This window comes from Mus musculus, chromosome 18, assembly GCF_000001635.26.
Source record: "Mus musculus strain C57BL/6J chromosome 18, GRCm38.p6 C57BL/6J".
Lineage (NCBI taxonomy): Eukaryota > Metazoa > Chordata > Mammalia > Rodentia > Muridae > Mus > Mus musculus.
In genome coordinates this window covers 24,650,034-24,675,000 of record NC_000084.6, presented here as the reverse complement: position 1 = coordinate 24,675,000, position 24,967 = coordinate 24,650,034, and the positions used below count along the sequence as shown (strand labels likewise).

Below are 24,967 nucleotides of genomic sequence, written 5' to 3'. Positions count from 1 at the left end.
AGTTGTCATCTGCGCCCTGACCCTTTCTCTCTACCTAAGAAGGCTAAAGACACACACAGGCAAGCTTGGGCAGAATTGTGTACTCATGAGAATTGAAAACCCCTGAGCTGAGGGTGGTGGACATGTATAAGACTGGCCCTCAGGGCAAGGAGCAGGGAGAATAAGAGGTCAAGGTCATCCATGGCTAAATAGTGAGTTCTACACCAACCTAGACTACATGTGACTGTGTACAAACAAACAAATGTCCCTGAGTGAGGCTGTCCCATGGAGCCTGGGCTTTCTCACAGCTATTCCTGGGGACTTTTAGAAAAATTTCAAGAGTCAGAAAGACTTCCAAGTTTAGACAAGAACATTGCTGGTATAAAAGGGACAGTTAGAAGAACATAGGAAAAGCTAGACCTTGTGGTTTGAACCAGGCATAGTGGCTAACACCAGAAATTCCAGCACACAATAGCTAGGGATAGGAGGAATGCTATGTGTGCAAGGTCATATGTATGCAAGGTCAGCCTGGGCTACAGTGAGACTCTCCCTCCCCACCCCACCCCCCAAAAACAAAGAATCAAATCCCACCTGGGAGTAGCCAATGATCTTCCCACCATCATCCAACACATTAAAATTGATGATTGGACCCTGGACATCAGGGCTGCTGAACTCAGAATCGCTGTAAATGCGCACCACAGGGGCCCCGTTGAGGTAGCGGAGGGAAGACAGGGCAGAGTGAGTGTACTGCACCAGAGCGAAGGTGTGCTGCTGTATGTTCACCATGCCGCCTAGGGACAAGAGCATAGGACACATGCATGGCCTTAGACACGGACTTCACATACAAATCACTCGCTCCTGTCTAACACAGGCGTATTACAAATGGTCAACCCAGACCACTGGTTAATGACTTTAAATACAGCTTTTTTTATGACACAGTTGATGTATTTTTCATATTTTATTTTACGTTTTATGTGCAAACCATGTGTATAGTACCCGCAGAGGCCAGAACAAGGAGTCTGATTGCCTGGGACTGGAGTTATAAACACTTGTGAACGGTCATGTGGGTGCAAGGTATTGAACCTAGGTCCTCTAGAAGAGCAGCCAATGCTCTTAACCCCTGAGACATTTCTTGAGCCCCAAAGTCGGCATTGAGTAAGTTTGTCTTTGTTGTTTCTATGGAATATTTCTAGAGGAATTGCTGTTACATTCTTTTAAATATATAATTATATACATCATATATATGTGTGTGCATAGATATATTCATATACATGTATATTTGTAGTTACATACATATAGTTACTTAAACATTCAACTATTTAAGCTCTTTATTAGCCAGTGGCAAAAAAATGTATGTAATATTTTAATCATTTTTTGCCCTTAATGGTTAGTGTTTTTGCTCTTAATGGTTTAATTGTTTTAACATAATGTATACCTACTGTCAAATGAATAAAAACATGCTAAGCTAAGTGAATAAAGGTATTATCATGCCTCTTAGATCTTAAACAAAGTGCCTGGAGTAGGCAAACTCATATAGACAAAAAGTAGAACCAGAGTTACTCAGGAGTGGGGAGAAGGGAATGAGCAGATGCTGTTTAACGAATCTTCAGTTTGAGATGATCAAAACTGTTTGGCTATGACCAGCGATGACCACGTACAGATGACCAGTGGTGACCACGGTACAGATGACCAGTGGTGACCACATACAGATGACCAGTGGTGACCACGTACAGATGACCAGTGGTGACCACATACAGATGACCAGTGGTGACCACGGTACAGATGACCAGTGGTGATCAGAGTACAGATGACCAGTGGTGATCACATACAGATGACCAGTGGTGACCGCGGTACAGATGACCAGTGGTGACCGCGGTACAGATGACCAGTGGTGACCACGTACAGATGACCAGTGGTGACCACGGTACAGATGACCAGTGGTGACCACATACAGATGACCAGTGGTGACCACGTACAGATGACCAGTGGTGACCACATACAGATGACCAGTGGTGATCACATACAGATGACCAGTGGTGACCGCGGTACAGATGACCAGTGGTGACCACATACAGATGACCAGTGGTGACCACATACAGATGACCAGTGGTGACCACGGTACAGATGACCAGTGGTGACCGCGGTACAGGTGACCAGTGGTGACCGCGGTACAGATGACCAGTGGTGACCACGTACAGATGACCAGTGGTGACCACAGTACAGATGACCAGTGGTGACCACGGTACAGATGACCAGTGGTGACCACAGTACAGATGACCAGTGGTGACCACGGTACAGATGACCAGCGGTGACCACGTACAGATGACCAGCGGTGACCACGGTACATATGACCAGCGGTGACCACGTACAGATGACCAGTGGTGACCACAGTACAGATGACCAGTGGTGACCACGGTACAGATGACCAGTGGTGACCACAGTACAGATGACCAGTGGTGATCAGAGTACAGATGACCAGTGGTGACCACATACAGATGACCAGTGGTGACCACAGTACAGATGACCAGTGGTGATCAGAGTACAGATGACCAGTGGTGACCGCGGTACAGATGACCAGTGGTGACCGCGGTGATCAGTGTACAGATGACCAGTGGTGACCGCGGTACAGGTGACCAGTGGTGACCGCGGTACAGATGACCAGTGGTGACCACGGTACAGATGACCAGTGGTGATCAGAGTACAGATGACCAGTGGTGACCGCGGTACAGATGACCAGTGGTGACCGCGGTACAGATGACCAGTGGTGACCACATACAGATGACCAGTGGTGACCACGGTACAGATGACCAGTGGTGACCGCGGTACAGATGACCAGTGGTGACCGCGGTACAGATGACCAGTGGTGACCACGTACAGATGACCAGTGGTGACCACGTACAGATGACCAGTGGTGACCATGGTACAGATGACCAGTGGTGACCACAGTACAGATGACCAGTGGTGATCACGTACAGATGACCAGTGGTGACCACGTGCAGATGACCAGTGGTGACCACGTACAGATGACCAGCGGTGACCACGGTACATATGACCAGCGGTGACCACGTGCAGATGACCAGTGGTGACCACATACAGATGACCAGTGGTGACCACAGTACAGATGACCAGTGGTGACCACGTGCAGATGACCAGCGGTGACCACGTGCAGATGACCAGCGGTGACCACGTGCAGATGACCAGCGGTGACCACGTGCAGATGACCAGCGGTGACCACGTGCAGATGACCAGTGGTGACCACGTACAGATGACCAGTGGTGACCGCGGTACAGATGACCAGTGGTGACCGCGGTACAGATGGGAGAGATGCTTTGGGGAAGCTGAATGAGCAGAAACACCTGCTGAGTACCCACAAGCTCACTGATCTGGATTTGATGCCTGGAACCCATACAAAAGCCAGATGCAGTGGCATGAATCTGCAATTCCAGCACTGTACAGTGTGATGGGAAGTGGTGTCTGAGATCTGCAGAAGCCTGCAGGGGAGCTGCCCAGGAGTACGCAGCGCAACAGCAGAAAGAGTACAGCAGACCCTGCCTCGGACCAGGGAGAAAGAGAGAACATAAAACTTGCCCTTTTAGAGAGAGAGAGAGAGAGAGAGAGAGAGAGAGAGAGAGAGAATGGTACGCACCATGCCACATAGTTCTAGAAGCTCTGGAAAGAATTTCTAATAGCATAGCACCCCAGGTGATGCCTGGCTCACCAGACATACTCTACTCCAGTCACGGACCTTCATGTCCATCCCCATAAGGTGTGGCTTCTGCCTGTGTCTAGGCACCTAGAGCTCTTGTCAGGAAAAAGAGTATGCATCATATGTAAGATGCTGGAAGACAGAGTGGCTGGGACCTTGAGGTCAGGCATTAACAATACCTGGATTTACATTCTAGCCCTCCCAGGTACCAGCTTGCCAAACTGGGAAGGCATTCAATCTTTCTGAGCATCCACTCCATTGTGGGGTAAGATGGCTTGTCAGCAGCTCCCTTGTGGGGCTGTAGAGAGAGTCCAAGCAGGTGAGAGCTGGTAAGACCTCAGGATTGGTGACATGCCCCACCCACGTCACAGGACTGTGCCTCCACCATGCAGTTACTAATCTCTGTCTCTTGTATGACCCCTGTTAAAATGTGGTTGTGCCTGGAAAGGTGGAAGCCAACCCTGCCAAGCCCTCCTGAGTATACGCAGAGCAGTTCTGAGATGTTTAGAATCAGACTTCAGTGAGAGTAGATTCCAGCTACTTAGCACAGGCCACGAATTTCCCTAGACCTTGTCTTCTTCACCCTCAGCAGCACCACACCGATACGTGGGACCTCGAAAGAACACAGGCAGCAAAGCCTTCGTCCACTTGGATAAACATGTCTACTGACTGACCTGTGAGGTGCTCCAGAGCATCAAATCCATGCTTCAGCGCTATTACATCGAGGAATGAGATGGTGCCATCTTCGAACCTGTAGAGAACAAGGTATCAGCCCTTGGCCAACACACTCACACTCCACCTGCATTCTGAGCTAGATGAGAAAAGCTGGGCATAGGCTGAGTGGTGTTAACAGCTTCCTTCTAGGGCCTTACAAAACTGACTCTCCCCTCCATGGGAGGAGTCTTGCATGCCAAGACCCATCTAGCCGTCTCTGGTCCTAACTCTGCAGCCTTCCAAACGACTTCAGACTTCCTAGGGTGGGCTGCAGCAGTGACAGAGGGCACCAAAAGACATGAATGAGACTTGAAACATGAATGAGACACGCTTTGCAAATCTTAAGAGGCAGACAAAACTGGCCACAAACTCCTGAAATACTGAGCTCTGACCACAAGAGGGCACCACTGACAAATCATCAAGTTGAAGATCCCACTGACCCCTGAGACAAAGGAGTCTCTAATTCCAAAATGTATGTAAGCACAGGTTTGTGTTAAATATGAAAATCTCATTAATATCAAAGATTCGAGCCTTCCTTATTGTCAAAACGTTTGCTGGGTTTACATTTCATCAGCTTTTTCTTTGGCTCATCACTGACAGTTCACTACGCCTTGGGCACTGTTCCAGGTGTTAAGTGCACAGCGGTGACCTGATAGGCAGGCTCCTTTACCACAGCATCACCTTCTATAAAACAGGAACAAGGCTCAGCAAGCACAGGCAGAGAAAACAAGTAGCCATCACCCCAAGGCAGGACAGTACAACTGCAGAGAAGGCGGCACGAGGTTGGTTCCTATGTAATGAAGGTTTGAATGGAGCCTAAGTAGACGAAGAGGAGATGAGGACGTGGTGATTTCAGGGAAACTGCATTTTACAAAGGGAATCTGCACGGCCCTTCACAGAAGCTCAGCACACTACTAGCAGTGGTAGGGTAGTGGGACAGTGGCAGGAGATTGTCAGAGAAGCGGATATGACATGAGGCAGAAATGCTGGGTGGCTCTAACATGACTTCAGCAAAACCCACATGACCAGGGTAGGAGCATAGGGTTGGAATAACCACAAGTTCAAGGTCACACTCAGATGTAGAGCAGTGGGAAAGCTTATCTGGGTTTTGTGACCCAGTCTCAAAAAAAGAAGTGTGACCTCTGGGGAAAGACAACCTCCAAGGGTGCGATGGGAACTTTGGAAAACATCCAGATGAAGGGAGGCAGGCAACTGCAGCAGCTGTGTCCTGACTGTAAGACTGAAGACGTGGTTCACTCACCCTTTACACATTGAGGTTTGGTCTTTTGCTGTCTGTTGTAATGCTAAGTTTTGGGCCCCCATGCCTGGTTGTCCCAGAGATGAGAGTCCACACGTACACCCTGGCCCCAAGTTATTTCTGATTGGTAAATAAAGATGGCAACAGCTAATAGTCAGGTAGAAGAGACAGAGGTGGGATTGAAGTTTCCTGGGCTTGGGGGTCAGAGAGGGACCACAAGGAAGGGGAAGGTACAGAAGGAAGAAGAAGAAGCTGCCATGAGTTAGGAGTCAAGAGAGCATGGCCCTGAGGGCTGGCCTATTGGAGTTAAGAGCAGCCCAGATGAAACATAGTAAGTATTAAGTAATAACTCGGGTTATCAATAGGAAAGGAGATTCTAATAGCATAGAAGGTAGATATCTGCCCAGCTCTCGTGCTGTTTAAGGCCTATTGTAAGTATAAAGGCTGTGTGTGTGTTTTATCTGGGAACTAAATGATCTAAGATGGGGTAAATAATTTCTACAACATTTATGCCTGTGTATTGAGCTTTTCATTCCCAGTCTAGCCTGGGGCTTGTGGAGAAGATGGGCTTAAAAGGGCAAGTAATACACTCTTCTCTCTGGGCATCTAGTACACTCTAGCCATAAAGATTCCATCCGAACCAAAGGGATGTGGTCTGGTCCAGCCAGCCCTAGGATCCAGCCCTCTAGAGCGGTGCATTTCTCCAGATCTTCAGGTTCCCTAGTCAGCCAGAGTTAATCATACTGTGTCTTTGTCCTGTTGCTTTGTTTTTTAATTTATTTATATTGTGAGGTGCTTTGGATGAGAATGGCCCCCCATAGTTAATATGCCTCAATGCTTGGTCCCCATGTGGGAACTTTTTAGAAAGGATTAGGAGGTGTGGCCTCATTGGAGAGGGTGTGTCACTAGGAGTGGGCTTTGAGGTTTAAAAGTCAGGCCCAGTTTCTTTTCCTTCTGCTGGGTGTTTGTGGATAAACCCTCAGGTTCTGCTCCAGTGTTACGCTGCCGAGCTTCCTGCCATGATGATCATTAACTAACCCTCTGAAACTGTAAGCCAGCCCTCAGCTGAACGCTTTCTTCTATAAACTGCCTTGGTCGTGGTGTCCATTCTGCAACAATAGAAGAGTAACTAAGACACATTATGTCCGTTCTGCAACAATAGAAGAGTAACTAAGACACATTATATCACAAATGCTATTCTTTTTCTCACTTAGTTATTCTAAATGAACTACAACACTTGGGTTTGAAAGATTTTACATTAGCATTCCTAGACTAGGGGTAAGGGGAGCTTTAGCCTGCTTTCCTGCTTTAGAAGGGTGGTTTTATTTTGCTTTTGTTTTGGGAAGGGTGTTTGGTTTGGTTTGGTTTGGTTTGGTTTTTTGAGACAGGAAAGGATCTATAGCTGGCCTCAATTTCTTGTGTAGCTAGAATGATCTTGAGCCGGGCAGTGGTGGCGCATGCCTTTAATCCCAGCAATCGGGAGGCAGAGGCAGGCGGATTTCTGAGTTCGAGGCCAGCCTGGTCTACAAAGTGAGTTCTAGAACAGCCAGGGCTACACAGAGAAACCCTGTCCAAAAAAAAAAAAAAAAGAATGATCTTGAACTGAAGTCCTCCTGGCTCCACCTCCCAAATGCTAGGATGAAAAGAGTGTGATACCACACAGGCTCACAGCCCTACATTAGAGCATTCACTATGGAGAAGTCCTGAATGGAAGATTCTTCCAACAGCCTCCTAACATGTTCTGGTGTGCATTTATTTATATAAAAGAGCATAAAGTTCAGAGGTCAAGTCATATGTACCCACAGCTGCTGTGTGGGGAACCACTCCATCTACCTGTGGCCAGTAACAAGCTAACTAACACTGACTTTGCCACCAGAGTGGGACCCTGAATCTGCACCTGGATGCTGTGCATGGATCGTGAATCTGAGCCACCTTCCCTTCAGGCCTTCTCAAGGGCCAAGTAGATAACTAGATCCCTACCCCAGCCCTACACTGTCCTCCCAAGTCAGTGGTCATTTTGACCTGCTACACATTCGACATTCTGGGCCCCACCTTCCCCATCAGGAAGGCCCTCAGCAAGAGCCGCACAGCCTACCATGCAGCCTGAGGAGAAGGCTCCGGCTCTGGAGGGCAAGCCCCAGCCTGCCCTATATTCTTGGTAATCACTCTCAGCCTGACTCCCGGAGGTCGCCACCAACACTGCTCCTCAGGTTTTGGCTTTGTTTGGGTTTGGTTAATTCTTGCTGAGGAGCTAAGCAGGGTCCACTCGAGGCACTGGGAAATTGGGGTTGCTGTGAGCTGTGTGATCGTGTGTTCAGAGTAGCATCTTTTAGGATTACTGACGATCGATCGCTGTACTGCGGATCGCTGCCGATCGATTTCTCCCCAGTGCTCTGAGACCAAAGCCTGGCACCGTTTCTTTCCTGCAGACTCCTTCCTCTTGCAGCTTTTATCTGCCCATCCATTTCTCCACCTCAGTGAAGAAGCTACACACAGGGCACAGAAGCCACCCATGGCACATTCCTGCTGATCTTTGCCTCCCAGATCTGAGCCCCACCCCAAACTGTCCTATCGATGTCATCAAACTTCCTTAACCTGGGTTCCAGTCCTGGGTTCCCCTTACACAATCTTACAGGTCACACATGCCAGCCTGCCTTACTGAAGGACACAGGTCACCCCACGGCAAGGTTACCTTTCTGCCACCGATGACCTTGGGACGTAAAAGTCCTCTCCTGCAAGGTAGGCAGCTGCAGTCCCTCCTCCGAAGTAGCCTTTCCTCAAGAGAGGAGCCACGTGCTTATTGACTAGCAGAGCACCCAGGCCTGTGGGGAGCCCAAAGATCTTATAGAAGGAGATGGGGATGAAGTCAGCCTGGTGAGCTGACAGATCCAAGGGGGAAGTGCTGACATAGGAGGCTGCATCCAGCAGCACAAACCACTTCCCCGGTGCATTCACAGGGCTCCTCCGCCCAGACTTGACCTCCTCTACCCATGACAATGGGTATCTGGTGCCCGAAAAGTTACTCTGAGCTGGGTAACAGAAGAGGTGTGGAAGCTGACAGTCGGGGTCACAGGCTCCAGCATCCTTTCCCTCCGCTGACCACATGTCCTCTGGCTTGACTGGGATAGATGTGACACTCATGGCTGCAGCCACCTTCCTCATTCCCACCACAGAGGTGTGGTTGTCAGTGAGGTAGCAGAAGTGACTCCCACTGTTCTCTGGGCTCCGGGACACCCACGGAAACGCCTCTGCCACTAGCCTGAGAGCAGCTGTACTCCCAGCTGTGAAGATCACGATGTAGTCCTCTGGGGTGGTGTGAAAGTGAGTCAGGATCCTGGAAAGAAGCACAATGTCACAGCGGGCTCTCAGCTTCTTCAAGCACAAGGTTTCCAATTTGTTTTACACAGGAGGGCATCTCTACCTTCCAGGACTGCTTGGCCACTGCTGTACAAAGAGTAGGGCAGAGGAAGTCATGCATGCAGACTGGCCTGGAACATTCTATTTAGCTAAAGATAACCTTGAATTCTTGAGAAGAATTTAAACTTCTTGCCTCTGGAGCCCCATCTCTGCTTGGACACAGCAGAAATCTAAGACATAGGGTTGAGGCTGAAGCGTGCCTACAACACAGGAGCCCTGGACTCAGTCCCCAGTATTACATAGTGGCATTACCCAGAATGCAGGAAGGAGATGAAAAAGTCGGGAATATACTCAGCAATCTAGTGAGTTCGGAGCCAGTCCAAGACACAAGAGACCAAAAAAGAAAAAAGAAATTCCAGCATACATAGTAAGTTCCATGGTGGCCTCAGGTATGGGACCAAAGCGTCTTAATAAATAAATTATAATTAAAGAAATCTTTAAGGGAGCTGTGAAGATGACTCAGCAGTTTAAAGCATTTCTTGCTCCTGCAGAGGACCTGAGTTCAAATCCCAGCACCAACCTGGTAGCTCACAACCATCTGTAACTCCAGTCCCAAGGGTCCTGATGCCCTCTTCTGACCCTTGTGTACATGAGATGTGAACATGCACATATATACATGTGGGTAAAGCACTCATACACATCAAAAAAATAAATAAACCCAAACAATGTTTTAAACCTGTAACAACCTGATTATTATTTGAAAATGCATTCATCTTTTTACCTCCCCTACGTAATTTTTTTTGTTTTTTGTTTTGTTTTGTTTTGTTTTGTTTTGTTTTTCGAGACAAGGTTTCTCTATATAGCCCTGGCTGTCCTGGAACTCACTCTGTAGACCAGGCTGGCCTCGAACTCAGAAATCTGCCTGCCTCTGCCTCCCGAGTGCTGGGATTAAAGGCGTGTGCCACCACGCCCTGCTTCCCCTACATAATTTTAATGAATGGATTTTTAAAATATATTTATTCGTTTGTTTAGTGTTTTCCTAAGTGTGTGCCTGAATACACACACACACACATACACACACACACACACACACACACACACACACACACACACACACACACACCATGTGTATAGGTGCCCATGGAAGACAGAAGAAGACATCAGACTCTCCAGAACTCATTATACATAGTTGGAAGCCACCTTGTGGGTGCTGGGAACCAGACCTCAGTCCTCAGCAAGAGTAGTTAGCACTCTTAACCTCTGAGCCATCGCTCCAGCATTGCCTTTCCTGCTGCTGCCCTGATAGCACATTCAAATCTGAAATCATTTGAATTCTGTTGGGTTGAGTAACCATGTGAAGATTATTTATCACAAACCAGTTTTAATACACAGACAACAGTTAAAGAGCTCCCTGTCATGCAAGGACTCATCAAAACAATGGGGAAGTTGAGTGTGGCAGTGCACACCTTCAGACTCAGCACTTGGAAGGTGAAGGCAGGAAGATTATGAGTCCATGGCCGGCCTTGCTACAGATAGAGTTAGAGGCAAGCTATGTGATGCCCTGTCCCAAAGTGATAAGAGCATTATGAATAATCAAAAAGGCCTAAGAAAACAACCTACCATTAGGAAAACCAGAATATGTGCTTCTTTCTGAAGACATAATGGGGACCATAGGTCACTCCTGTCACCCTAGTTCCCACCCAGAGCCACCATCTTGTGTTTACCAATGCATATTGTCCTTACTCTTGCCCTCTGTCTTCTGACCTGAGGTTATTTTCATACATGTGTTGTGTCTTAGCTGAATTCTTTCTGAAACCATCTCAGAAGTTCTGAGTGGTATAGACGTCTACTAGAAAGTCTGTCCACCTAGGCAGCAGCTTAGGCAGGCGTCCCTGTGGCTCACCTGTAGCGGACCTGCTCCACAGTGTCGTGGGTGAGTTTGCTGGTGATGTTCTGGCTGTGAGGGTTACCTGGTGGGTCACAGAGACAAAGTCTTAGAGTTAGAATGTGGTCTCTCCCTGTGTCCCTTCAAAGCCTTCTCCCTCCACTTCTCAAGAACTTAAAACACAACATTCCCATATGGTCCAGCAATTCCACTCCTGGTACCTACTCAAAAGGAATAAATGTTTATATTCATACAGATTGAACAAATGTTCATACCGGCTCTCATCATAAAGCCAAATTCTGGAAACAGCAGAAATGGCCAGCGACTGTGAACAGACAGGCACAATACAACAATCCCCATACAGTGAGTAACTGTTTGGCAACAAAAACAAACAAACAAACAAACTATTGACTATGACATGAGTGAACATAAAAAACATACTAAGCATGTAAAAAACAGTGCAGGAGGTGCTGTGCAGGATGCTGGGAGGACACTGTTGCCCACAGCTGCAATCGAGGCATGACGACTCTGAAGGCAACCAACTGCAGCCATGGAAGGAAGTTCACACCTGGGCCTGTAAACGTGGTCAAAAGCCGGTAGCTAGCAATGTTAATAGGGCCCAGTTAAAAAAAAAGCTGCCGTTGTTATTCTGATAAATAGACACAGTGTGTCTGTCAAACTGCTTTCTAAATATTAACATTCATGCCCATAGATACTCTCAAGCTTTGATCAGAAAGTCTTCTTTTGCAGTGGGCAGCAATCACATGACTTGTCAAAGTGCTGAGAACAGGTGCTTGCTCGGTGCTCAGTTACAAGTGGGACATTAATATCACCCTTCCAGGTCTCAGGACACATCATGGGAATGATGATGAATGTAAGAGCCAGAGGAAGAGTTTTTTAGGCTCCTGCCTTCTAGGCATGATGTGGCCATTGCTCCCTTGAACTCATGGCATATGTGACGACCAGCGTAAGAGCTGAACAAGACTGGGTCTATGGCCATTCCATCATGAAGTAGGATAATACTCCATAGGATGGCTCTTAGGATGGCGCATAAGGACCTGGCCATCCCTGAAGATGGTTGATGGGGAAAGGAGAGATGTTTTTTCAGTGAAGTAGCCACTGTAAGTTGCCTATGGCCCTATAAATAAGCTCTCAACCCTAGTGAAACTCCTTGGCTCACACCAGGCCCCAGGCCCCAAAAGACATGAGAGTTAAAAGAAGGAGGGAATCTGGAGAAGTGGGGTGGGGACAGGACATCCTGGGGGTGAATATGATCAGGATACATTATATATACTTTGATGAAAGTATTATAATGAAACCCATTATATAATAAATACATGCTAATAATTTTTAAAAAAACATACACTAAGCAAAAACCTCCAGTCACAAGAAGCTGCATGCTGTATGTTCATTTATATGAAATGTAATTGCATATAATAAAATTCATGTTTCACTGAGCCCATTGGAGAGAGTTAAAGTGGTGAGTTAGTGAGCTTTAACTGTGAATGGTTGGGGCATCTCATGGAGAAATAAGAATGTCTAACTGACTTACAGTGACAGTTGATATACATGCAAGCAGAACACCCATGCACTTAAAATAATAAAACAATTAAAATCATTTTTTAAATGGCTGAATTGCACAAATGAATTAGGTAAATGTTATAATGTGTTAATTGTAACTCAATAAAACTGTTAAATAAGAAAACCACTCTGCTATTTATAAAACAACATCTGTACCTGGGAAGAGGATTAGGAGCAGGAAGTCAGGGACAGCCAGGACAGCCCCAGCACTCTCTGCAAACTCCCCTTAGGTGGCCAGGGACTCTGTCCATTAGCTCCTCCCATCACCAAACAGAGCCACACCCCCACTGAATTAGCACTCTGTTGACTGCCTCGTTATTCCCACCACCTCTGCTGGCTCTGTCTCTGCAGAAACACACTGCTGTCCTCCTGCGAGCATCCAAAGTGGGCAGTGTGAACAGCCCCTGCCACCTACTTGCAACACTGAAGGCTCACCCAATCTCACCTCTCCTTTCACTGACTTAGAGAGAAATATTCCTCTTCTTTGTGTTCCCCAAGTGTCATAATCTCCCTCAAAACTGTTTAGATAGGAGCCCCATGGTGATTTGAATACTAAATGTCCTTCTTCTCCTCGTGTCTTTAAAACTTGGTTCCTAAGCTGGTGGTGCTGTTTGAGAGAGTTGAAGAACCGTTAGGAGGTAAATTTTTGCTGGAGGAAGCAAATCAATGGGGAATGGAGGTTTCATAGCCCCGTCCCTTCATTTACTCTCCACTTCTGACTGTACTTGGGAGATGAGCTGACACCTTCTGCTCCTACTACCAAAGCCCTCCCTTCCATGATAAATTGTAGCCCTTTGAACTGTCAGCCAAAACAAACCTTGCCTCTTTTAAGTTGCTTTTGGTCCAGTGTTCTGTCAAACTACATTGGTATCTGGAAAGGCCTGGCCTACTGGCCACACTCTCTGTTGCAGTTTTACCCTGTTTGCTTTCTCTTCTCCTTCCTTAACATCAAAGGGTCTCACTGGATGCCTGGCCACTGCAGCTACCACAGATTCCTTTCACATCAGCTAGCAACCTGTGGGGCTTGGAACACATCCTCGATGCCTTTGCCCAGATCAATTTTTAAGCCTGTGTCTTTAGAAGCACCTAGAACTGGAAGCTGCCAGTCATCTCTCAGGATAACTGCTTTCCCACACTTAGGGCTTTTGTCAAGGTTATAGAAGGAGGATTTCAGGTCTCTGCAAATCATAGGTGAACATTAAGATAAAATCCCCCACTGTCACCTTCTTCTCTGAGGACTTCCTCAGATTTGAAGATTGCCTGACTGCCCAGAGTGCAGAGTTAAACCCCTGTGCATATCTGTAGCATAACAGGACTGTCATGAGCAGGAGCATCTTGGGGTGGGAGGGCTTGGCCTTAGGCTCTGTTCCCCTGGATCCAAAACTTTTAAAGTGTGCAGCATTAGGTTAGCTGCTTGCCCTTTCTGGACCTCCATTGGCTTGCCTGTAAATCAAGATGCTGTGAGGCTTTTCCTGGGAAGACATAGAAACATTGAAGACAGCATCAAGGCCAAAGAAAAGACTCCATCCAAGGCCAGCTTGGTGAACTAGTGAGTGTCTTTAGATAACACATGAATGTGGGTCACTTAAAGGTAGGTATACCGTAAGAAGTCCCCGGGACAAGTTACAGGCAACTTTACCCAACTACAGAATTGTCCCAAACCAGTCAATTGTTTTTCTCTTGTGTAAACTTTGAGGGAGGGTGACCTTTGGGGAATTTGAGAGTGCTACCAAGTCCCATGAGCTCCTCCATCAGCCTCCCACATGGGACCATCAGTGGGCCTTGCCCTGTGAGGGACACATGCACCTGTGAGGGATACCTGCACGGTAGCTGGCCTCTACCTTCTCCTGTTGTCCCGGTGAATTTTGGCTCATCATCCAACATCTGCTCCCCTCCTAACGTACGCATTGCCAACCCTCCTGCTTTCCTGCAGATGCCCATGATGTCAGCCACCTTTGCACTCAGCCTTTTTTATACAGTCGCTAAGCACATTTAGTTGGAGATGATTTGATTAAGGTCTTGTCTTTCAGGTCTGGACTGAAGTCTCCCACAAGAAAGGGGCTATGTCTTCTTCTAATGTTATAACACTACAACCCACACACCATAGTGACTCCGTGGGATGTACAGAGTGAATGAATGAATGCTCCTCATGATTCCGTACTGTCTTCACTGTACAGTGTCTTAGCGCCACCAAACACAACACTTTCAAACTTATTTTCCCTTCCTGACACCAACCCATTCTGGAAGTGCTCTGTGTGTCCCTGAGCTGGGACTTTCTACCTCAGACACATTGTGTATAATACATGATGACCCAGGGTGCTCGCCTGACCCTCCATGTGGTCTGACCCTGCTCCATGTGTTCCCCATGTTCTCCATGAATCCAACAGGATAAACATAAATTAATGGATTAATCAGAAATCACTGTACATACTGTTCCTTACCATAGACATTTTCCATGAGATCCTTAGTGAAGTTTGTGAGCTGGCTCTGGGGGAACAAGGTGGCTCCTGCATGGTCAAGGTAGACAGTTCCTAAACAAAACAAACAAACAAACAAACAAACAAACATCACAGCTAAAGCTGTAGGTCATCCTCCACTAGTCTTCCATTGTTTTATGTAAATCTGACTAGTGTGAGCACACTGGGGTCCATCCTTTTGTTTCTGTTTGTCTGTGTGTGTTTGGTTTTGAGGCAGGATTCCACATATCCCATGCTAGCCCCGAATTGTCTTTGAGGTCAAGGATGACTTTGAATGTTTGATCCTTCTGCCTCCGCCTACCCAGAGCTGGGACTCCAAGTGTGCAGCACCACACTCACCTGTCTCAACACCTTTCAACACAGCAAGGATCCCTGACCCTCTTCCTATGTGTTTCTTAATATAAGCCCAGAGCCCCGAGGAGCCTACTTGATAAGCAGCTCTCTTGCCAGCCTGGAAAGACATCCCACACAGGAAGTGCCCAGCAGAGCTTTGTGACAAATAATGAAACAGCAGTCTCAAGCTCATTGACACCCCGTTCTGGAAGCTGTGTGCTTCCCAGAAAGGTGGCTCCCGATCTCTCTTTCTCACACTGTCCCACCGTCCTCGAGTCTAGACTAACCAGTAGAATTTCAGAGAAGTTAAAGGATAAAAGCCTTCCTTGCAGCCTTGCCTCTGAAGACAAAAGACAAACTAAGACAAACTGGAGGTGCTATGATTTGCCTATCAGATTGGCAGAGATGGAAAGAGTAGTGCCTCCCTGTGGGGCAAGGGTGTACGCAGCAGGCCAACAGCACAAGGCTGACAGGAGGGTGAATCAATGCAGTTTCACAGAATAACATCTGGGCAACATCAGTCGCACCTTAAATAAAGTCGCTTTGCCCCAACAATTCCTTCTGCAGGTGCAGCTTATAAATACCGAGGATTTTGCAAAATGACTTGTGTGTGAAATATACAACATTATAAAATCACAAGACTGAAAAGGAATGTCCATTGGCATCTATTTCAGATAAGCTCAGCTCACATTGGTCTCTTTAAAGTCCTGTTTCTTGTGAGGAGTACTTCAAGAATGCTGACCCGAGACAGGAGCAGACAAGAGATGCAGCCAGAGCTCAGCTGGTAAAGGACTCGCCCTGTAAGTATGGGAAGCTGACTTTCATCTCCAGAATTCGTGCTTTTGATCCCACCAATGGGGAAGCAGAAGCAGGGGGGTCCTTGGGGCTCTCTGGTCTGACATCGTGCTCTAATCCATCATTGCCAGTGTGATGAGAGACCCCCTCAAGGAAACAAGCAAACGGTACCTAAAGAACCACAGGCTGACTTATGCTTTTAACAAGTGCTCACCAATACATGTGACCCTGCATGTTCTCACACACACACACAAAATGAGCTCACATGAAGCAAATTCTGGGATAGCATTTCAAATTCATAAAATACTAATAGATCTATTTGGCTTTTTAATTCATTTAACTTTTTTGTGTGTGTCATGCAGGGTATATGTTTATTTATTTTGCAATAATTTCATCGTGATATAACCCACATACCACAAAAGTCCATCCTCTGTAAGTGTACAACTTAGTGACTGCTGTGTGCTTGCGTTACCTAATTCTGGAACATTTTCATTCACCTCCCCGCCACTATTAGTCACATATCTCCACACCCTCAAGTAAGTACAGGATCTAGAAGTGAGAAACATTACAGTTCACCTTCACAGGAAACATATACACATATGCACACACAGTGAGCTGCTAGAAACACACTGATGACAGCCACTGTCCAGGGGTGACAGTGGTACCTGTAGTTGGAACCCAGGGGAGGTTTCTTGGCCATTGTTTTTCTATCTCATTTGTCATCTTTTGAATCTGATGCATTAAAATATATCACCTAGTCTTCCCCAATGTTTTTAAAGTTCTTTCTTGGACAATAATGTGCCAGATGGTCCTATACAAGTATGTGGTCAGTACAAATTGAATTCAGATGAGACAGACAGACAGACAAAGAACAGAGTTTGGAGAGTGTGGGAAGGATGAAATTGAGTTGAGTCTGGGAGAATCTGGGGGCAAAATGGAGAATGAATATAACTAAAATATATTACATAAAATTCTCAAAGAGTTAAAATCATAATTTTTGAAACGAATTCTTTTACTATAGATTGTGAAATAAATGTTCAGCAAACTGAAAGAAAGGTGTTGTTCATCTGATAGTCAAAGCACTAAGGTGTTTGCATTGGAGCGGGACCGGCGGCTCGCTGGTTAAAAGCATTGGCTTCTCTTCAATCCCCAGCACCCACACAGTGGCATAAAATTCCAGGCCCAGAGGAGCTAATGCCCTCTTCTGGACTCCAAAGGCACCAGGCCTGCATGGGACACACGGACACATACACCACACTAAATACCCATAGACATAAAATATATTTTTAAAATTTTAATTACAATTTTGAAACAATGTTTGGGTCAAGAGCCAATGCATGCTGAGACCCAGGCTCTGAGGAGCACTGTGCATGTTGCCCAGAACCTTCCAAGGGGCTAAAAAGCTAATCAGAAAGACCTTGCTTTGTTTGGCTTTACCTCAACAGTTAATCTTGCAAAAGAAGGCAACTGAGTTAGGTGAAGCAGAGATCTGGCCTAAGAGGCCAACAGTTCAGACCCAAGTCAACGGGCCAAATGAATCTTGCCCCCCGCAAGCCATTCTGGGGCCCTGTTCTGACATCTGCAAGTGGGATGAAATTAATAGGTATTTGACAGTACCCAGATGGATGCCTGGAACACAGTAAACACATTAGAGTTTTCAGAGTGGACGAAAGCAAGGAGCCGATCCAAAAAGCTAGCTATACTAGGTCTTCAAAGAAGAGAATTCAAACAAATTTTATTTTCTTTGACACACTTGACTGTCTCATTAGCTGTCTGGTTCTAATTAATTAATATTCGGAGACAGAGATGGAAGAGAAATAGAGAAGAGGTAGAGGGAAAGGGGGAAAGAGGGAGAGGGAAGGAGGGAGGGGTAGACAGCACAAGGGTGGGGGGGTAGGGACAGATGAGGAGAGATAGCAGGACCTCATCTGGGCCCTGTACCTTTAACTGTCAGTCAGCACCTGATTCTGGATTGTGCAGGCCACAGCAGGATGCTCAGTACATTCCCTTCACTTAGGCCAGGAAACCCCATCCAACTACTTAAGCAAAACATTGCAGCTCTTGCAGCTTACGACCTGTTTAACTGCTCAGAGCCACTTTTAAGCGGGTACATTTTCAACCCTGCAGAAAATCTCCAGGGAGGAAATAGAGTGGTGGTTGGGCCTCTTTGACAAGCTTGCTGTGTTGGATAGCTCTCCAGTTTGTTTGTTTCAATAGGGAAAAATAAATATTCCCCAATATTTCAGAGGTAGGAAAAGGTACCTGTTTAATCCACAGAAGTCTACTTCAGGGGTGGGAAGATTTCTCAATGGGTAGAATGCTCACTACCCAAGCTTGAGCCAGAGTCCCATCCCTTAGATGGACATATAAAAAGCTAGGCACACCAGGTGTGGTGGCACACGCCTTTAATCCCAGCACTCAGGAGGCAGAGGCAGGCGGATTTGAGTTCGAGGCCAGCCTGGTCTACAGAGTGAGTTCCAGGACAGCCAGGGCTACACAGAGAAACCCTGTCTCAAAAAACAAAAATAAATAAATAAACAAACAAACAAACAAATAGCTAGGAACGGTGGTGCACACCTACAAAGCCACAGCTGGGGAAGTGGAGACAGCCTAGAAAATCAGCAAGCGCTAGGCCAGGGTGAGGCCCTGTCCCAAGAAATAAGGTAGAGAGTGACAGAGGAAGACACTGTTGTCATCATCCTCTTGTCTCCATACATGTGCACCTGCACAAGTATACACACTCAAAACTGTACTTCAAGCCATACATGGTGGAGAAAGGGTCAGGTGATATCTGTGAGTTCAAGGCAAGCCTAGTCTACATACGAAGTTGCAGGCCAGACAGGACTACACAGTGAAAATCAAAACTCTCTCTCTCTCTCTCTCTCTCTCTTCCTCTCCAACCCCTCTGGGGGGGGGGGTATCTATTTCAACCACGATGCATCCAAGGAATTCACTAAATAAATAAAAGACCCATCTGGGTATAGCCTGTAACCCTACCTCTTGAGAGGCTTGAAACAGGAAGCTCCTCACAAGACTGAGGCTAGCCTGGGCTACATAATGAGTTCTAGGGCTGAGTGTAAAGTGAGATTGTCTCAAAAAGGTAAGAAAGAAAGAAAGAAAGAAAGAGAGAGAGAGAGAGAGAGAGAGAGAGAGAGAGAGAGAGGAAGGAAGGAAGGAAGGAAGGAAGGAAGGAAGAAAGAAAGAAAGAAAGAAAGAAAGAAAGAAAGAAAGAAAGAAAGAAAGAAACCTATGTCCCTTTACTGTGGATGTTAAAGGTTTTAAAGGAAGATTGGCTGCTACAAGCTAATGTCAAGTCTGGGTGCTGTTCTCTGACAGAAAGAAGTGGAGCCAGGACGGACCTAACAGACCTTTACTTTCAAGGTGGTATAGAGGGTGTGAGAGATCAAGATTGGAGAGGATCTGAGATTAGAGGAGGGTGGCACTGAAATCATTATTCACTACGCTCTGCAATTTGCTTCAAAAAGAGAGGAGGCCTGCTGCTCTCTACACCTGTATATAGTCATATCAAACTATTTATGTTTGGCAAGGAATTTCCCTATGAAGGCAGGGTATAGAGGGAGGAGGGGAGGCTGTCTCCAACCAGAGAAGAATGGGGAAAAGTAGGTAGGAAAGCTCTCTCTACAGGGACACAGGGAGGAGGTCACAGCTCCCCAGGCCCACAAAATAAAAATAGTTGTTCTTCCAAATGAGGAAGGACCACAGCGCTGCTGTTCTGCCACACACAACGTGGCAGAAACCATAGGGACCAAACAAATCCATTTACCCTGGACCGCAGTCTTCCTGCTCCCGTGGGTTCTGAAGTTTAGTGAAGCGCCCCCTTCCCAGTCAGACGCTTGACCTGCAGCAATGGGCTGGGCTCTGCTACACCTGCAGTTAATCTTAGCTTAATTTCCATCTCAATGAACAGGTTCTACCTTACGATTCCAAAGGAAAGGATCCAGTCCAACTCGCCGGCTCACAGGCTCGGCCTGTTCTTAAAGCTCAAATTGCATGCTTCCCTAATTCCCAGCAAGCTAGAGCTCAGACAGAGCATTGTTCTAGCCTCAGAAAAGAGAAAAATGAGGCTTGGTGCCAGGAGAGCTTGGGGTACACCTGTAAGCCCAGAGTTGCGGAAGCCTGAGTAAAGAAGATCGAGGTAAGCCTCGACTGAATATCAAGTTCAAGACCAACCTGGACTACGTGACTACAAGGAACCCTGTTTAAAATGCCAATAGTAATAATAGTAATAAAAATAATGTTTCCAAAAGACTATGGACAGAGAGGACATCCCTATGGGGAAAGGGGCGTGGCCACGCGAGATCTGTCAGCTGATTGATCGCAATCTCTGGATTCTCTGTCTCAGAGTCGCTTTTTCAAACTGCGTGCAGTAGCTTCCTGTGTACCCCTGGCCGTGTGAGGCATCCGCGAAATACCTCTGCTCAATAAATTGTGTGACCTTGGTTACGGTGGTGTCTTTAGGGTCGGGTATTCTCCCGGCAATAGAGGAGGGCAAAGAGAACCTAAGTTCTATTTGCAGTGTGTGGAAAGGCCTAAAGAGAAGTCAGGCTGGTCTCACACCCCGGAGCAGTCTACGTAACAATTATAGCAAGAAGGTCTATGTAACAATTATAGCAAGAAGTCTTGCTACTGCGGATGGGACAGTGGGGAGCCTGCGCAGGAACTGGGACACCGAGCAGACGCTCACAATCCCTCCCAAACTTTCGATTCCTGAGGAGTCCATCCCTGCTTGACCTTTTAGCTAAGATCAAGTGCAAAGTGCGTCCCAAGTGAGACAGCGCGCCCCACACCTAGGTTCCAGCCCTGTGTGTCGCCTTGTCAGTCCCTCACCTGCTAGGCGGCCAAACTCCTGGTCCCGCAGCTCGCTCATGCTGCGCAAGCCGTAGCCGTGGGCCAAGCGCTGTGTGCTGGCTTCCAGATGGCGCTGGAAGGCCGGGGGCTCAGGGCCCCGCTCTGCCGCCCCGCAGGCCATGGATCGCGCCTGAAGTCTGCGGGATCCAGACCGTCCAGCCCGGGAAGTGAGCAAGGCAGGCGATTTCGCCAGGGCTGAACCCCGGGTGACTCGGGTCCCCACCCAGGGGCGGCGCCTCGCAGGCCGGCCTCCTCGAAGCTCGCTGACTCACGGAGAGCTTTCAGTTCCGTGCGGCCTTTGCCCACCTGGGACAGGACCCGGTCGCGCACTCTGCGGTCATCGGTCATCGCCACAGCCCAGCGCTGATCAAGGGACACCTGGACGCGAGTCCCGAAATATCTAGGTGCTAGTAAGGCAGGTGTCAGGAACAACGTGCCTTTTTCACTGAGCGTAAGTGACTCCGAGTCACTCTGAGTCCTACTGGCCCAGAATCTGGGATCCTCGCCCCCTGCGTTCCAGCCCAGCAAGTCCACTTGGTCTGCTGTGGTCACCTGCACTCCCTGCGTTTCAAAGGAAACCACTAGGCTGCTTTGTGCAATTCCCAGCGATTGTGCAATTTCGGAGCCCGGACGCTCTGGTGTGAGTGACTTCCTGCACCCCGAAGCTCAGAGCACAGGTTCTCAGCACTGCTGAGAGAACCAGGCAAACACAACAGCGCAGAGTTGGGGCCAATATCACCTATATCTGAGACAACGGGGATGGGGAGGTGGTTGGTTGCACAATTCCTGGCGGCATAGGAAGACATGATAAAGTGAACTCAGGTGAGGCGGGGCTGAGAAACCAAATTTGAAGGGCACCACTGCGGAACACTGTCTTCAGGAATTGCACGTACTTGGAAAGAGGCTCACATCCCTACACAGAGGCAGACCCAGACTGAGGCCCGGAAGTTTACAGCTGGGCGATCAGATGGGAAGCCACCAAGTTTGAAATCTGGGTCAAGGCCAGCCACTCCCCTCCCCATACCCTGGACAAAGATACAGTGGGATAGGTGATGATGGTAGGGAAGCCTTGTGGTACGTGTGACTCCTGGCCTAGTGCTACAAAGGTTGGGCAGGAGTGTCCAGAACAGAGAGGTTATAAGGTCCAGATAGTGCAAAAGGGGATTCAGGGGAAAAGGGGGGTCCTGAAGACCAGCTCGGGATGACTCAGCATTGTGGGATTGGAAGACAGAGTAGAAGAGGGCGGGGCTTGCTAGGCTCGGGCACAGAGAAACAATGTGGGCTTCTACTCAGGCTGTCTAAGTGGGGATTCCCAATCAGTGAGGGGAGGGGGCGGGGAGATAGGCTGGAGACAGAAGACACATCGGGAGCTTGTCGAGGGTACCAAGGGAGCTTGGGAAGGAGAGAAGAGTGACAGGGCACCGAGGGAGTTGGTATAAAGGGGACACTAGAGGACAGGACCTCTGGACCTGTGAGTGTTAGCATGACTTAGTTAACTGGTTCGGTGACCTAGTGAGGACAGTTGTCACTGAGCCAACTCAGATGGAGAAGCAGGGAAGAGGCCTTCCCGCTCACTAGCTAGCTCCAGTCGACCTTTGCCTAATGGTCTTGGATGCCGCTGGAGGTCAAGGCCTACCCTCATGGAGCACATCTCCAGACAGGTTAACATGAGGTTTGGCTGGGTGTTCCCTATATGAGCTGATTCACTCTAGCTCATGCAAGTAATTCTGTATGTCCACCAAAGTAGCACGTACCTCCCTAAAAGAGAAGCTGCCAGTCTAGGTATTGGGGTAATTAGGAAATCAAAAGGGGTCAGTTGAGCAATGTAGCAGCTTTCTCTCCAAAGCCCAGCTGTTTGCTATAGTGGAATGAACTAGACAGCAATCAAAAGAAAAACAAAACAAAAACAGGAAGCTCCCTCCCCCAGAGGGACTGAAAAGACCTTTCCTGTGGGTAGAAGCTGAAAGGGCAACTTGGAACCATGAAGAGATTGGGAACAAGGGTCCATTATATTTATATTTATAACGTAATGTTCAAAACAAAACCTAAGTGTACTGGCAGACTATAGCCAGCATGGGCGCACCCAGATTTGCTCCTCCAGGCGCTGTTTTATCCCGGGAGTTGGATTTCCCCTGTGTTTATCCAGAAGCTGCCCCTCCTCTCGTCCTTCTGTCCTAGGACATCTCATCTCATCTCATCTCCTTGCCTCTCATCCGGCTCTTTGCATCTTAACTCTGCCACCAAGAAGGGGAAAGGACGTTTTATTCTTCATAGCAACTGATAGGTGACATTTGAGGATGCTTCCTGCTGGATTATTTGCCTAAGCAAACGATATGTCCCCTAATTCTGTAAGTGGGTGACAATGCACCCTGCTAGGTTCTGGGGAGGGGGCATTCTTAGGCTGAGGCTCAGCAGTAGAGCCCCTTTTGGTGTGGGAAGCCCTGGATTAGAACCTCAGCACAGCAGGAGGGAGTAGAGGGAACCAAGTAGAGAGAAAGAAGATGGAAACTCTGACTCAAAAACCAAGTGTCTCGGGGTGGAGGATTAATTTCCCAGCCTCTCTTTGTACTGAATATAGCCACAATCCTAAATTTTGGCCAAGGATATTGGGCAGAACTATGTGGGACTTCCAAGAAACACCCTTAGTTAGGAAAGCAGAGATCATGGCACACAACCACACAGCTGGCAGGTAGAAGAAACAGGGCAAATGAAAAGCCTGGGTATCTGGAGTTGAGAAATTCCCTGCCCATTCTGGGCTGCCTAAAGTAACTTCTTTTGTTTGAGAAATAGTCTACCTTGTATAAAGGAAGACGATTTTGCATTTTCTTTCAGACACAGTTGAAGCGAAAAACCAGATTAATATTCTAATATTTTCCACTCACAGAGAAGAAGGGAAAACTTGCCCACTCCTGGGTAGGAGCCAGGGTAAGCCCAGTATATCCACTGATTGTTCAAGCATAGGTTCTGAGGTGCACCTAAGTGGCTGTCAAGAATACACAGAACCCAGCCAAAAGAATTAGCTGGACAGTCACTGGCCACTCGATACAGGGAGCTCTTGAGAGAGCCCACAAAGCCAGGCATCTCAGGAGGATGCCTTCTGCCACAGTTCCAAAACTCTAGGCCTACCTGATTGTGGGGTTCAGAGTTCTCTAGACCTTCCGGGGCATGGCACCCATTCTTTCTCTCCCCTCCCTCCAGCCTCATGGTCATTGTCATGCAGGTTGCTTGCTTGCATTATCAGGGAGTTCCATCAGGGCCATCCACTATTTGTCAGAAGGGGAAGGAGTAACAAAATACATCCTTTGGAATTTGTTCCATCTATGGATTTGCCTGTTCATACTTTTTCACATGTAGAAGACTATATGGTGGGTTTTTTTTTTTTAATATATAAGACCATTTCTCTATGTCAGAATCCTCTGATGTGCAATGTATAGACAACAACCGATCTATTACCCTCAGGAGCCTTGCGTAGCTGAGAACTCAGATGTGCCCTGAGAGTCATCACATACATGTGTGTAAATGTCTGTGAGCACAAGTAAAGGTATGTATGCAAACGTAGCTATGTAAAGGGGTGCCAGTTAACTTTATACAGACAACAAATGCCTATCCGCAACCCCCAAAACATGTCTAATGAAGACTCCTGAGTCTGCTCTGGAAAGACAGCAGCTACGAACTAAACTCACCCCGAACCATGCTGAATAAAGGTGACTTCAATGCCCGGAACAAAGACATCTCTTTGTTTAGTGTAGTGTCCAAATATATTTCATTTAGGGATTTTTTTTCAAGGCATACCGATTAACACCCAGGAAAGGGGTGTGTCTATGAACATTGTTTAAAACTGTGGTTAAATATAATACCTGCCATCAGACGCACCAGCTGTAGTATACTTCCACTTGCTCACTGTACAATCTCCAGAGCCTTTTTACCTGTGACACTGTGCCTAGCAAACAACCCTTGGTTACCCCCCCCCCCCTGGTCTGCTCACCAGCACTCTGGAGAGCTAGGATAAGAGT

The 24,967-nt window shown here is 47.4% G+C and overlaps 1 protein-coding gene across 4 annotated transcripts in view; it reads right to left on the bottom strand.

The window, feature by feature from the left end:
* The window catches only part of Mocos (molybdenum cofactor sulfurase), a 48,086-nt gene extending 26,577 nt beyond the window's left edge, over positions 1–21,509 (bottom strand). For 2 of the 4 annotated variants that reach the window (XR_877139.3, XM_011246994.3), the window contains exons 1-6: positions 20,934–21,509; positions 14,922–15,011; positions 10,918–10,984; positions 8,350–8,991; positions 4,360–4,436; positions 571–770 (exon numbers count right to left, since the gene is read on the bottom strand). Coding sequence is in view for 3 of the 4 variants with exons in the window: in XM_011246994.3 (XP_011245296.1) it covers positions 571–770; positions 4,360–4,436; positions 8,350–8,991; positions 10,918–10,984; positions 14,922–15,011; positions 20,934–21,075 (1,218 nt within the window). In the remaining variant the exon portion in view is untranslated. The remainder of the gene's footprint in view (positions 1–570; positions 771–4,359; positions 4,437–8,349; positions 8,992–10,917; positions 10,985–14,921; positions 15,012–20,933) is intronic. The other 2 variants (NM_026779.1, XM_006526211.4) reach the window with 2 other exon arrangements.
* Between the last annotated feature and the right edge of the window lie 3,458 nt (positions 21,510–24,967).